The sequence below is a fragment of the Ovis aries genome, chromosome 3 (assembly GCF_016772045.2).
Source record: "Ovis aries strain OAR_USU_Benz2616 breed Rambouillet chromosome 3, ARS-UI_Ramb_v3.0, whole genome shotgun sequence".
Taxonomy (NCBI): domain Eukaryota; kingdom Metazoa; phylum Chordata; class Mammalia; order Artiodactyla; family Bovidae; genus Ovis; species Ovis aries.
The window spans coordinates 129172754-129188060 of record NC_056056.1 but is presented as its reverse complement, the minus strand read 5'-3'; the positions used below and the strand labels follow the sequence as shown (position 1 = coordinate 129188060).

General features: G+C 35.0%; 1 protein-coding gene across 2 annotated transcripts in view; it reads left to right on the top strand.

Moving 5' to 3' along the window:
- The window catches only part of EEA1 (early endosome antigen 1), a 129586-nt gene that overhangs the window by 103617 nt on the left and 10662 nt on the right, over positions 1–15307 (top strand). For both annotated transcript variants that reach the window (XM_060412504.1, XM_015094597.3), the window contains exons 18-22: positions 1082–1221; positions 4646–4976; positions 6047–6148; positions 7999–8193; positions 10831–11013. In XM_060412504.1, the coding sequence (XP_060268487.1) occupies positions 1082–1221; positions 4646–4976; positions 6047–6148; positions 7999–8193; positions 10831–11013 (951 nt within the window). The remainder of the gene's footprint in view (positions 1–1081; positions 1222–4645; positions 4977–6046; positions 6149–7998; positions 8194–10830; positions 11014–15307) is intronic.

Here is a 15307-nt window from a genome sequence, read left to right as displayed (position 1 = left end):
GGACTTATGGACTACAGACCTTTGTCAGCAAAGTGATGTCTCTGTTTTTTAATATGGTGTCTAAGTTTGTCATAGCTTTCCTTCTAAGGGGCACGCATCTTTGAATTTCGTGTCTGCAGTCACTGTCCATAGTGATTTTGGAGCCCAGGAAAATAAAGTCTGTCTCTGTTTCTACTTTTTCCCCTTCTGTTTGCATGAAGTGATTGATTGGATGCTATGATCTTCATTTTTTGAATGTTGAGTTTTAAGCCAGCTTTTTCACTCTTCTCTTTTACCTTCATCAAGAGGCTATTTAGTTCCTCTTCACTTTTCTGCAATTAGAGTGATACCATCCTCATATCTGAGGTTGTTGATATTTCTCCCAGCGATCTTGATTGCAGCTTGTGATTCATCCAGCCTGGCATTTTGTATGATGCATTCTGCAAATAAGTTAAATAAACAGAGTGACAATATACAACCTGTGGTACTCCTTTCTCAGTTATAGTTATTAAGAAAATGCATTGCTTATAGACGTTCAAACTATATATTCAACAATTTGATTTTGTAAATTTATAAAAATACAGTTATATGTATATATATGAGATAGAAGCCACACTGTGAAGAATAACAACCTCTAAACAAAGAGGTTATAGATGCCAAATCCGAGTTTAATTGGCTTTATATTTACGGTCAAGAGGTATTAATGAGAAGGACGACATGACAACTCCATTTTAGTTTTGAATATTTATAGTTATATCAGTGTTGTTAACTGAATATAAAAGATTATAAAGTTTAATTGGGCGTTTGTTTTTTCATACTTGAGTTAATAACTTATTCAAGTAATAAATATAATTTATTCTCTTATTCAGTTCATTTTAAAAGTTAAAACTTAGTGACTGTCTCTCATATATAAAGTCTGCTACTAGATCTTCTGAAAGATTTCAAGGTAAATGGCTCCTTTATTCAACAATGAGTTTAGAATGTGTTTTTTGTTATTAACACAAGTATCTTTGTTTGTTGACATTAGTTTGAGTATAAACTAATGTTGTAATGTTTAATAGATAATTGTTGATATTAAAATGGTTTTATATTTCTGACATAGAAACAAGAAGCTGATATGCTTGAAGTTAAAGCAAGCAAGGAGCAAGCTTTGCAGGGTCTACAACAACAGAGACAGCTGAACACAGATTTAGAGCTTCGAGTCACAGAATTGAGTAAACAACTTGAAATGGAGAAAGAAACGTAAGCTAAACTACTTATGGGGGAGGATTATAAACTAAGTATTAAAATTTTCACAAGATTTCAATTTTTCTATTACAGTGCTTAAAGATTTACCTTGTAAATTGCTGATATTAATGTGAATGAAAAATAAAGCCATCACAGTTTGGTTTATTTAACCATCCTATTTGGATGGCTTGCATCCAGTCACATTTCAGTAGACTTTGTCTTTAAAGGCCAAATATGGAGTTGACAGACTAGATCTTTGTCAAGAGGGTGAGGGTTTTTGACTGTCAGTAGTAAAGATGGAGGTTGATAGCCTGGGAAAGGTGCCTTTCAGGGAAATGAAATTAAAATCCATCAAAGTTGATGATAATTAAGTTGTTTTGCACCTTCATGGTTTCATCTTTATTTTGGGAGTGGTGACAACACATTTTTATTTTCATGTCTAGTAAATTGGGTCCTGATACTGTGAATGTCCAGATGCATTTTGTGCCTCAAATGGCATTTCTTGTGACTTGTAACATATGTAATTTCCAGTGCCTAAGTATTTGGGAGTACATCTGATGCTTTTTTTTTTTTTAATAATTTTATTTTATTCATTTATTTTGGCTCTGTTGCGTGTTCATTGCTGCATGGGCTTTCTCTAGCTGTGGCGAGCGGCGAGCGGGAGTTACTCTCTAGCTGCAGTACTCGAGTTTCTAATTGCGGTGGCTTGGCTTGTTGCGGAGCACGGACTGTAGGCTGCACGCAGGTTTGTTAGTTGGTGGTTGCAGCTCCTGGGCTCTGGAGCACTGGCGCAATGTTTGTGGCACACAGGCTTAGTTGCTCAGGGGCACGTGGGATCTTCCTGGATCAAGAATCGAGCAGGCGGATTCTTTTACTGAGCTACCACAGAAGCCACATCTGATCCTTTGTATCACCTACTAAGTGATTCGTTACCTCTAAAAACCCAGTCATGTGACTGTAAAGATGACCTTTGAGGTGGTGGTACTTGTTCTCTTTTCTGAGGCCCCTTTGGGCCCAGTAGTTCTTTACAGTGGGAACTTTCCGTTTCTAGTAAGGTTTTTTTTTTTTTTTAATTTTGCCTTTACCTTTTATGCAGACATCTTTTATATGGGTCCTGCACTTTTAGAGTACTAAGAAAGGAGGACTGGGCAAACATATCTGAGGTTTGACTACACCCCACCCCTGGTCACAGGACTCAGCCCAGATAATGGGGTACAGGGCTCCCCTTTCCCAAGGACCACCTATACTGCATGCAGCTCTTTCTCTCCAGTTTCCATCTTATAATATATTTTCATTACTCTACAGTTTGTGTTTTCAAATATCCTTTGTGATTTTTTTTTTTTTTTGATCTGTGGGTTACTTAGAAGTATACTGTTTACTTTTCAACTATTCAGGGTTTTTCTAGATACTGGTTTCTAATTTAATTCCATTGTGGTTATAGAACATACTCAGTAAAATTCTGACATTTCAAACTCTCTTATTTACGGCACAGTGTATGGTTTATCTTGGTTGAGTTTCCTTGTGCACATCTGTGTTTTGTTGGGTTAAGTGTTCTGTAAATATCAGTTAGGTTAAGGTGGATGATATTGTTCTGATCCTCTGTATCTGTGCCACTGTTTTCTCTGCTTGTTTCTATCAGTTTTTGAGAAAGGAGTGTTAAGATTTCTCAGGTTATGGATTAATTTATTACTTCCTTTAGTGACCTTTTAAAAAAATAATACCATCACTATGCAAACCTTTATTTCTTTAGGCCTTCTTTGATTCACAGTCTTATGATTTTATAATAATTATTTACAGGAAAGTTAAGTAGCATAGTAAATATATCAAGTTCCAATTTTAGGCTTGTTTGACAGGGATTTTAACTATATTAAAATGGTCAAGTAATATTCATACAACAGCTTTTCTGTCTAGACCTTTAAATATCAGTGAGGTATGGGATCCTGTGAATGTACTTCATAGGTTTTAGCTACTTTTTTTGAAAGTAAAAGTAAGTCTCTGGGGCTAAAAGTTAGAAAATTTCAAGGTATATATGCAGTTTTGATATTAATACCCAACTTCAATTATGTTGCTGGTACATCTTTTAATAGCCTTTCCTTAATATATTGAATTTATAATAAAGTACATTGGAAATAGTATACATTCTAGAAATATTACTTTGTACCTGGTTTTATTTTCATTTTAAAAAATGATTAATCTCTAATGTGTGCTTTTCTTTTGCTATATAATATGCATAATTTTATTCATTTTATGAAAACAAAGTCTTTAACTTTCTTAAGCAATATCTTCATTTATTTTTTTTAGTTTTTTTTAAAACTCTTTATTTTATATTGGGGTATAGCTGGATTAACAAAAAATGTGAAGGGACTCAGCTGTACATATACATGTATCCATTCCCCCCATTTCCTCATTCTTACAACTTTTCTGTTTTATAAAAAATTGAAGTATAGTAGTGTTATGTTAGTTTCAGGTTCTTGAAACTTCTTAATTCATTCAGGTGTAGAAAATATGTTAGAGGACAAATGATAAGTCTCTTAACATAATCTGCTAGGCTCTAGGATTAAAGTAAATCTTTTGTCTTTCATCCATGTTTGCTTAAACTTGTTATCATTTGTTCCCTAAAATAATTTTTCTACACCTGAATGAATGAAGAAATTTTAAGAATCTGAAACTAACATGATACTATAAATCAACTATACTTCAATTTTTTAAGAAACGGAAAAGTTGAGGAAATGGGTTAGAAAGATTTTCCTGATTGAGCTTCCCTGGAGGCTCAGACAGTAAAAAAATCTGCCTGCAATACAGGAGACCTAAATTTGATCCCTGGGTCAGGAAGATCCCCTGGAGAAGGAAATGGCAACCTATTCCAGAATTCTTGTCTGGCAAATCCTATGGACAGAGGAGCCTGGCAGGCTACAGTCCATGGGGTTGCAAGGACTCAGACAGAACTGAGTGACTGACACTTTTCATTTTTCCTGGTTATCTTATGTGTTTTGAAGTTTAGGACCTGTCAAACACCCAATGTGTTTTATTTTTTCAAGTAAAGAGGCAAATTTCTTTGTCCTTGGGGGCAGCATAATAAATCAGTTCTTTAGGATACATGGAACAGTATTTCCGGCTGTCAAAGACTAGATGGTTTGCTGTATGCCCAGATTTCTTTGGGGATACACTGTGGTTAGATAAGACTGGATTAAGTCATGGGTTTGGATGGGCTTGGCTTTACCACTAATTTATTTGACTTGAAGAAAACCATCCTCATCTCTTAAATGACCAGATCAGATGTTCTAAGGCATTTTTTGTTTGTGTGGCTTTATGACATTAAATTATTAGTTTTACTTCTTAACTACAGAAGAAAGTTTTAAAACTCAAATTATTAATGTGAATGGTAGATTAGAAATGACAAATTATGCATTAATAAAGAAATTGTTTCTTAAATATTTAGAGTATATAATACAAAGTTGGATCTACAGAAGAAATCTGAAGCGCTTGAAAACACTAAGCAAATGCTTACCAAGCAAGAAGAAGAAAAAACAATCCTTAAACAAGAAATTGAAAATTTAAATCAAGATGCAAAGATGCAGCACAAGGAACTGACTGACAGGATTCAAACAGCCGTAACAGAACTACAAAAAGTGAAGATGGAGAAAGAATCTCTAGTGGCAGAGCTTTCCGCAACAAAGGAGAAATTATCAAAAGTTTCTGATTCTTTGAAGAACTCCAGAAGTGAATTTGAAAAAGAAAATCAGAAGGGAAAAGCTGTTATATTAGATTTGGTTAGTTGTTTATGTTTATTTTCTTAGGTAGAAATGATTTTTATTTAAAACATGCTGCCTTTTCTGCTTAATTCACTGTTGATTTGTCACCTTGCGTTTAAGTGATCTTAAGTGTTGTTATGAGAAAAGGAGTGGAGAGTACTTAACCTGAGAAAAAGATATTGGTGCTTGTGTGTATAATTTTCCAGTGGCCCAGAAAGTTTTCAGTTGAATCTATATTCTTTCTCTGTTGAGGACCCGATGCTAGATTTGGGGAGGACTACAGCGCGTTTGTCCTTTGGGACACGTCTGCAGAGAATATAGCTACTAATTGAAATGTTTTTCACCTGACTGTAAAAAAAAACGAAAGAAGACCAGAAAGATCTTAATGACTTCTAACTCTGGTGCTATAAACTTTCTGATTCTTTATTCAATTTTCTAAAACTCTAGATAATACCATGTCTTAGAGATATTGTAAACAATATTTAAACTATAGAGAAAAACATCTTGAGTCTCAGGAAATACTTATAGGGCAATGTATCTTCAGAAATATTTTAACCCCGAATAACATGGAATAACAGCAAAAGTAAAATTCTTTTGTTCTTAGTATGAAGGTCAGTGAAAGTGTTGAGCATAAAAAGCATGATTTTCATATGTTACTTTTATGTTCTGTTTGGAAAAAAATATCTGTATATCTTCCCTCTTAAGTTATATGGGATTATTTTATTGTTTCCATACTTTAAAAAATTTCCCTCCATTTTTTTGAAGCCCATTATTCTTTTAAAATAGCATAAGTTAGTTAATTGTGTAACATAAAAATGTGGTTTCCAAAAGTATTCTAAAATCTTGTCTAAATACTATTGAAAGTATTTATTGTGACTATTGGTTGATAATAGAAACTCTTAGCCTCTCTCCCCATTTACTGCTATAATATTTGCCTGTTTTTATTACTGACATGAATGATTCTATCCTGTCTTAAATCATCAATGATTCTAGTTTATTTCCTTTTGTGGATCTTACTAAGCTTATAAACCTAAATTCTTAAATTTACTACAAATATTTTCTGCATAATGTAGTTTCCACTTTTTTAGGAGAAAACTTGCAAAGAATTAAAACATCAGCTTCAAGTACAGACAGAAAGCCTGCATAAGGAACAGAATGAAATGAAAAAGTCACTTGAAAAAGAAAAGGAGGTAAGATTTTCTGTAACAGAAATATGTAAAGCATAATAAGGTTTTATATTTTCAAAATATTTTCACAGTAGATTCTTAAGTCAAAGGGTTTATTTCCTTTGTGTTCTACTAACTGCTAAAAAGATTTAAGCTAAATTATAATAAAAGGCCCAAAATAAAGGATTATAATAATAAAATAATTATACTTAATAAATAACTAGAGTTATTTAATTATCAAAGTTAAGGAGCATTAGTATGGATAAAAAACAGTCTTCATAGATTTTCCATAGAAATGACATTTAAGTGCTCTTTATTTGACATTTATGTTAATGGAATATTTGATAATGGCTATATATATCAAGTGATTATTATATAATCACAATTAAGTTTATATTGTTATATAATCACAATTAAGTGATTGTTCTGTGGTTAATGCTTCTGTTGTTCTCCATCAAAACAAATGAGTAAATAAATGGATATAATATATATTATTATTATTCTCTGAAGACATAACCTCTAGCAGCTAGAGTCTAGGCATGTAGCTTTCTAGAGGTCTGATTTGATAAAGCAGCAAAGCATCATCCCAACAAGTCTTCAGTGTGATTATGTTCTGGCTGTTGATTGAAAGAAGACATCTGTGCTTTATATGCCAGTCACAGTGGCAAAATTATGGTGATTTAGTGCCCAGGCTGTAAATCCAGATTGTCCAAATTTATATCCTAACTGTGCCAGTTATTAGCTATGCTGTCTTGACTTCTCTCAGGCAGATGACTCATCTCTCTGTGCTCCAGTTTCCTCAGCGGTAAGATGGGGCTGATAGTAGAATCTGTGTCATAGCATTACTGTGAGAAATAAATGGGTTAATGCATATCAGAGTGCTTAGAATACAAATTGTAATCAAATAAATGGTCAGGGGTTAGCTATTACTTTATCATTGGTTATCATAACAATCATCAGTATTGTCAATACTACTTGACTCCTGTTTTGCATGAAATATTTCCCTTTGTATTGGCGATAAGCTGAAACATCCATATACATAGCACTGAAACTTAGCAAAATTAACTTTGAGTGGTCAGTTGCTCACATTAGGTCTTTAATGAAATATGCATATAACATGAAAATATGACTTTGGTTGGAAGGATGAGACGTAGTTTAGTTTACCTTGGCCACAGAAGGACCTCAGTGTGACTTCTATATGATAATTAATTTCGAACAGAAATGTATCCTAATAAATTACGAAAACAGGTAGTAGCAAAATATGCCTCAGATCTCTAAATGAGGACATGATTGTGTGGTTTAGACAGATACTAAAGATGTTTGCCAAAGTAATTTTGGTTTTATCATAGTTAATATGAAGCTGTCCTTTCTGATTCACTTTGACTAGCAGACTCAGTTAGCATTTTTAAATTTTTATTTTACTTTTTTGGCCCCAGTGTGCTGCTTGCAGGGATCTTGAACCCAGGCCTGGCAGTGAAAGTGCTGAGTCCTGACCACTGGACCACCAGGGAATTCAGTTAGCATTTTGAGAATATTCAAGACAGTAGACATTTCAGCAATCTAAAGATTGTTGATTTTCCCTTTTCTGTGATATGAGAATACCAATCCTGTGCCTTTGCAAGCTGTATCTCAATGTATAAGTTGAAAAGGAAGGCAAGATGAAACAAATAGCGATCAGTCCATAGTCTGATCCAGTAGTGAATAGTGTCAGTTATGGAAGCTCCATGAGGGCAGGGATTTTTCTTTTTGGTTTACTACTGAATATTTGTATCAACAGACTCAGTAGTTTCTGCTTAGAGTAATGCTTAATAGATACTCAATAAATGTGTGCTGAATGGAGAAATGAATGCTGAACAGATTGTATCTTCTTTTAGACTTCTCATCAGTTGAAGTTGGAGCTCAGTTCCATGCAGGGACAAGTCATACAGGCCCAGAATAGCTTAAAACAAAAGGAAAAAGAAGAACAACAGCTTCAGAGTAACATAAATGAGCTAAAGCAATTGACTGAACAGAAGAGAAAGCAAATTGAAACACTCCAAGGAGAAGTTAAAATTGCTGTTTCACAGAAGGTAATGATATGATATTTGTTTACTTTTTATGGGAAGAAAAACTTTGAAGCTAACATAACCGTATGATAGTTAACACAAATGAGTTGCAACAAAGAAAATTTTACATATATGCCCAAATTTTCTTTAAAAGTATAATGCACTTAATTATATGATTAAATATCTGTCTAGATTGCCATTCCCTATAACCATGTTGTTAGACACTTATTTAAAATCTTAGCACTAATCATTTGTCTGATAGACCTAAAACTGCCTTTTTGTAAAATAACATGTAACTAACAACGTTAAGAGAATAATTTATACACCATTTATAGTGTATTAGAAAGTTTTAAGGAATTGAAAAATGTTATTCTTATTAATGGAAATAACCAAGAATAAAAATCACAGATACTTAAATATTCAGTAGTATAGGTTTCATATAGTTTTTTTAACTTGTATCATAATGGTTTGTTTCCAAACCTATGCTGATTTATTATTAAACATCTGTCTTTCATTCTTAAGTATGTTTTAATACTTGTCTAGAACAAGAGTTGATAAAAGTGGATTGAGCTTAATATTTGAACAAAAGGAGGTTTTTCCCAGTGTTGATATGTGCATATTAATTCATCTAGGGAGAAGAAAGATATAATATCCCTAGCATGTGAAACAGAGTATATCATGATATTAATAGTTGGCTTGTCACATTACTAGAGGGAAAAAAGAAACCCACAAATACATATTTTATGTTGATCACTTTTTATAATGATTATTATGGCCACTTTACAAAAGAGTAATTTTCTTATAACACAAACAAGAGTAGACAAATTTGTCTATCCTTTTTTTATGTGTGTTATCATATATATAATCATACATCAGGATGTAATTATCACAGTGTGTATTTTGTTCTATGATTTGACATATTGAGGTCATTTCCCCCCCCAAATCTAGTAGCCTCATATTCAAGTTTTCCTTAGATCTTCATTTTTTTATCATGATTTAGTAAATTAAAAAAAAAGCCAACAACTATTTTTAGTACATTTTCTTTTTTATTTAATTATTATAGTAAGATTGCTTCCAGATTTATAATTAATGTATTTTGCCAATACTGTGCATGGCTTTATTAAATGGTGGTTCAGTCGGTAAAGAATGCGCCTGCAGTGTGGGTGGGAAGATCCCCTGGAGGGGAGGACATGGCAACCCACTCCAGTATTCTTGTCTGGAGAATCCTCGTGGATGGAGGAGCCTGGTGGGCTGCAGTCCATGGGGTCGCAAAGTCGGACACAACTGAGCGACAGCACATTAAATAACATCTTAAGGATTTTGAGATTTAGAGGAGATGGTTTTATTGGTAGTTGTCTTGTGTGGGACTGTTATAATGAAAATACCACGGACTAGATGGCTTAAATAATAAGCATCTATTTCTCATAGTTCTGGAGACTGGAAAGTTGAAGATCAAGGCACCTGGCATATTGAGTGTCTGGTGAGGGCCCACTTTCTGGCTTGTAGACAGCTGTCTTCTTGTTGTATCCTTATATGACTGAGAGATTCTATTTCTTCTTGTAAGCCCACTAATCCCATTCATGAGGGCTCTACCTTAATGACTGCCAAAGACCCCTACATGCAAATGTCATCACATTTGATCTAGGCTTCAACTTGAATTTTTGGGAGTCACAAATATTCATAGCAGTAGTTACTTTGTATTAGTATATAGATGCTAGAAAAAGGAACACCTTTAACTCAGGGAAGACATTTTGGGGGCGTATTGAGTGGATAGCCAGTCTCTGTGGAATTTGGAGTACCTAGAGAATCATTGAAAGGCAATAATAATTTGGTTTTATTGAGGAGTAGTGGGGAAAGAAGATACATTTTAGAGCCAGGTAAATCTGAATTCAAATTCTATGTAACACACATCAGGTTTATAGTCACAGGAAAGGGATCCATCTTTTGAGCTTAAAGAAAACGAGGTCATGGAGTTGTAAAGACTGAGATAATGTATTTAAAGTACCCAGTAGTGTGCCCAGTGCCATGTAGAAGCTAAGTAATTGTTGGTGTTATATATAAGTATAGCTGACTATGATCGAGGAGTGTCAGTGTGCATGGTTGACTGTACAGTGATGGTCTATAGAAATTTTTCCCTGGGCCACAGTGAAATAGGAAAAAGAATACATATACATACATTTTTTAATGTGATTGAGTCGCAAATAAAGGATTCAGCAAGGCTGTAAGTCATCAGTTCCTGTGCTAGGAAACCTGATGTGGGAACACATGAATAGGCTATGGCCCCTGTTCTCACAGCCTATATAATTTAATGAGGAAGCAGATACCTAAAGAAAACTGTAATAAAAAGGAGAGTGAGGAAAAATTAGAACTTCGTGGGAATTTTGACTTGTTTTCTAGAGGAGCTAGCGTTTGAACTGTGTCTTTGAAGATTAATATAATGCTGAAAGGTTAAAAAAGGAGGAAATTAGATATTTAAAAGGAGAGTAAACAATATTAGCAAAGTTTACAAAGCTTAAATGTCACGATAGAAGATTTGCTGTTGGAATACACGGTAAGTGGAGAAGTGAGGAGAGAGAAGGCTGTAGAATTAGATGAAGCCATTCTGTCTTTGTAACCTGTTTTTGGCGCGCTACTAGTTTAAGTAACTGTTGTATGTTTCAGACAGAACTTGAGAATAAACTACAGCACCAGTCAGTGCAAGCGGCACAGGAACTTGCAGCAGAGAAACAAAAAATGTCAGTGTTACAAAACACCTGTGAGAAAAGTCAGGAAGATCTGAAACAGCTTCAGTCTGATTTCTATGGGAAGGAATCTGAACTACTTGCCACAAGGCAGGATCTTAAGGTATACTGAATTGTGTCGTAAAAACCAATAAACTTGTTTATAGACATTCATTAAAGGATTGATTTGAACCCAAATGGGCATTAAAAGTCTTAGTATTTGTGAAATATCATGCTTGTTATTATTATTTTTGGAGAAACATGCTTTTAAAAATTATTTTATATGATAAAATATATAGTATATATAGATATTTAAAAATAACATCTTTAATAGTGAAATAATTTGGAAATATGGTAGTTGCTACTTTAGCTTATCTAAGGACTTTGCTGCCTTTATTTAAAAAAAAAAACCAACAAAATGAACTGCTGTTAGAAAATCTGAGTTTTAAATGTAAACCACTTGTGAAAATGCAAGCAGATTCAATATTGACTTTGTCAACTTCCCAAGACTATTGTAATGCATAATATTAAAATTAGATTATAGCTCAAAATAAACTTAAATTATCTAAACATATATGGATACTTTGGCCTTGGCAGTACTGTTGGATTAGATGAAGTATCATTTTTACTAAAATGATGGATATACAAAAAGGGTAAATAATTTTTATGTAGCATTATCAGTTGTCTAAGGGAAATGGAACATTTGTATTCTCTCACAGAAGGTTTAACCAGTTCTCTTTTTTTTTGCCACAGTGAAATTAGTATGCCTTTTGATTCTTTTCCTGTGTCTGGATTTTTGTTTTTTGCTTAATTTAAAATGCTTTATTGAAAAATTCCATTGAAAATCACAGAATATTTTTATATATAATATATAAATACACGATGTCGATACTTTATTCATAGGCTCCTATAGGGAAGGCTTTATGAAGGAGGGAGAACTTGCCCTGACCCTGAAAGATAAGAACTTGAATACAGAGGGTCTGAGAAAGACCAGTTCACTCCGGAGACACTGAGAAAGGGAGTAGCGGGGAGAACCAGCAAAGCCAGGAGGCAGTCACCATAATTGACTTGTGTTTGGAAATTAAAATTAAAAGGACTGGGATTAAATTGTGTGGTACCTTAGATGCCTAGCAAAGGTGCTGACTGGACTTTATGTTGGGTTGGAGGTAGCAGGGAATGAAGAGTCTAAGCAGAGGAGTAAAAGGAAGTGGATATATACTTAACCTGGAAGTGGTTTACAGACAGCTTGGTTTGGATCTGGTGTAAACTAGTGCTGGGAGGATTAATTAAGAGGCTGTCTCCCTTTCTTCCTCTTAACTCCAGTAATCTAGCTGTGAGCTGATTAGGACTGGAGTTAAAGAAGATGGAACAGAAGAGATTAATTGGAGAGAAAAGATGAAACAAAAGGGGTGAATAATATAGAGTGCAAGGGAGTGGAGGAATCAGTGGTAGCAAGCCTCAGTCTGATTTCTATGGGAAGGAATCTGAACTACTTGCCACAAGGCAGGATCTTACAAAGCAACAGGAGACTGGGGGAAGAATTTCCACAGGGCCAAACAGTAGATATTTATATGTCTGTATTTTTATATGAAGTTCAAAATTAGAGGTTTTTTTTTTTAATACCACCTGACATTTAGAAAGCATCTTACTTATTATATTCTCTTTATTTATTTATTTTTTCCCTTTACAACACTATTGAAAGTCAGGGAAGGTTGTTAAAAAGTTTGGACCTCATCCTGTCGGCAGGAGGGAGTCACTGAAAAGATTTGTTCGGATTTGTATTTTAAGCCAGTGTGGCTGAATGTGGGGATGAGAGGAGGCTGCAGTAGTCCAAGTGCAGATGATGCTGGCTTGGGCTGGTAGAGTAAGGATGGACAGTGTGAATGAATTGGATGGACATTCAGGTGAAAGAGAAGTTGCAACCTAATGACTGATTTAAAAATCTTTAGAGACTTAGATCTTTCAGATCAGTATTTTTTCATTAAGCCAACAATTATTTTTATTATGCTCGAAAGCTATAAAATCATGTTCTAATTTTATACATGAAAGAAAATTTCAAATGTAAACACGGGTAAGAGAAAGACAGGGATAAGGCTGCTGTGGAGTTTAAACGACTGTTGAGAGGCTGTGGATAGACACTCTGTACCAAAGCTTTCTTTTGCAGATGAAACTGAGGTCCCCCCTTGGTTGGTGACAGGCCTAGTGTTTGCACAGTAACAGAACCATGACTGGATCTCAGCTCTTCAGACCTTTATTCTTTTACCATCATTTCACTAGAAATTTTTTTCATATGATAGGATATTGACAGATTCTATGCTAATCCTTCCAAAATGACATCTGAACTATTAAAAATCCTCAGAAAGTTCAAGTGATATTTACAGGCCAAAATAAGGGATCCGCCATTCTTTTTCTTTTGCTTCAGTGATTATTAAATGATCTTGTGTAAAAGAGAAAGGGAGAGGGTCAGAACCTTGTAACATGACACCTAATCAAGACTGCCATCTGTGGGCTGATGGTGTTTGCCAAGACACCAGTAGAATGGAAGCCGAGCTGTGCCTTTAGCCCCATCTGCTGGATTATTTATGAAGTACCAAAGTTTGTTGACTGGATATTTTAAATTGGCTTTGCTGGGTGCTATTCTTTGATGTTCAGGAAAGGTAGAAGTGGAGTTTAACTAAAATTTGCACCCTCAGTGAAGTGAAAACTCTAGGATAAAAAGTTCACAATTAAGTATAAATCTTCTTAGCATAGTACTATTCCTCATGTCATTTCACCCAGGCGTCAAGAAAACATAATAACTAAAAATTTTTAAAGGTTTATGTTGAAAGAAAAAAAGGGAAAAATTGTTAAACAGACCGAAAAAACACCACCTACCATGGAACAGTGCAGAAAATGTTTTTTTGCTGCACTCAATTGGGGTATTCAGGATCAGGGTGGTGCTTGATCTGCGTAGGGATTTGGCTATTCCAGTGGCAGTGGGTGAGTTAAAGATAACCCCAGTAAACCATGATCGTGAGAGGGAGTTCTCCAAGGGAAAAGAGGCTAAGCAGATGAAAATAGTGTAGTCTGCAGCAGAAAAGATAAAAGGAGTGTTTAAAACGGCAGTATACTGCTGAATGTCATAGATGAATATCCAGAGGCAAGTAGAACAGTATGTCTTGGCTCAGAAAAGAGTAGTGCAGATTTTTAGCTTGACTTTAGTCATTAGGATTCTGTGAGTTCCAAGTTTTATAGGCTGTTATTTAGAACACGGGCATTTTGGAATTCTTGTGCTTTTAGGCTCTAGCAAGAATTGGTATTCCTTAACACTAGATCAGGACCTAATTACAACTGTGTAGACTTTATTGGCTAGGCTTTGACAAATTTTATTTTTTCCCCTGAAAACACTGTTACCCTTTGTGATGCTTAAAGTCAGTGCCCACATGCCCGTGGAACTTTCTTTAAACATTCCACAGAGAACATTCACATTCATTTTTCTGTGCATCTGGCACACTGCAGATGCCTGTACAACTTTGATTTTACACTCTGGCTCTGTTTTCCAGGCTACATGGTCAGCTTCTTTCAGGGCCATCTTTCACTGTCCTGTCTACCTTAGTAGTATATTCAATTAATGCTTAGCTGCTGGATTAGTAAAGAACTAGTGACTTTAGGTCGTTCCCCAAAAGGAAGCGTTACGGTTCTTAGTGTTCTACTGGAAGCCATTGAAAATGGAAATTTAATTAGAAAAGACTTCTGAACTATTTCTAAGGAATAATCTCTTTCAGGAAGGTTAAGTCCTTTAAATAAGGTTTTCATTCATTTTTCATCTATCCTTTATTGAATGCTTTTTTCCCAAAACTTTTAATTTTGTTTTGGAGAATAGCCGATTAATAATGTCGTGATAGTTTCAGGTGGACAGCAAAGTGACCCAGCCATTGTTGTTCAGTTGTGTCTGACTCTTTGCGACCCCATGGACTGCAGTACGTCAGGCCTCCCTGTCTATCACCAACTCCCGGAGCTTGTTCAAACTCATGTCCATCGAGTCGGTGATGCCCTCCAACCATCTCATCCTCTGTCATCCCTTTCTCCTCCTGCCTTCAATCTTTCCCAGCATCACGGTCTTTTCTAGTGAGTCGACTCTTCACGTCAGGTGGCTATTGAATGCTTACTATAGCCAACCTTAGACAACAGTGATTCCTCCTGAATTATATCTTCTGCCTTTTTTTCAAAGAAACTATATCTCCAAGATAAGAAAGATAAGTTTTTTCTAGATGGCAGAACATCTTAGAATTATTTCCCTTAGCAGCTGAGAGTGGCAAAGTTCCTGCCATTTTCCATTCCCCACCTGTTACCGCAACTACCCCCAAATCAAAACCTAGGATGTCAAAAAACTTGTTCTTTTCCCCAGCTTCAGCTTCTTGAAATATCTGGGCCTTCGT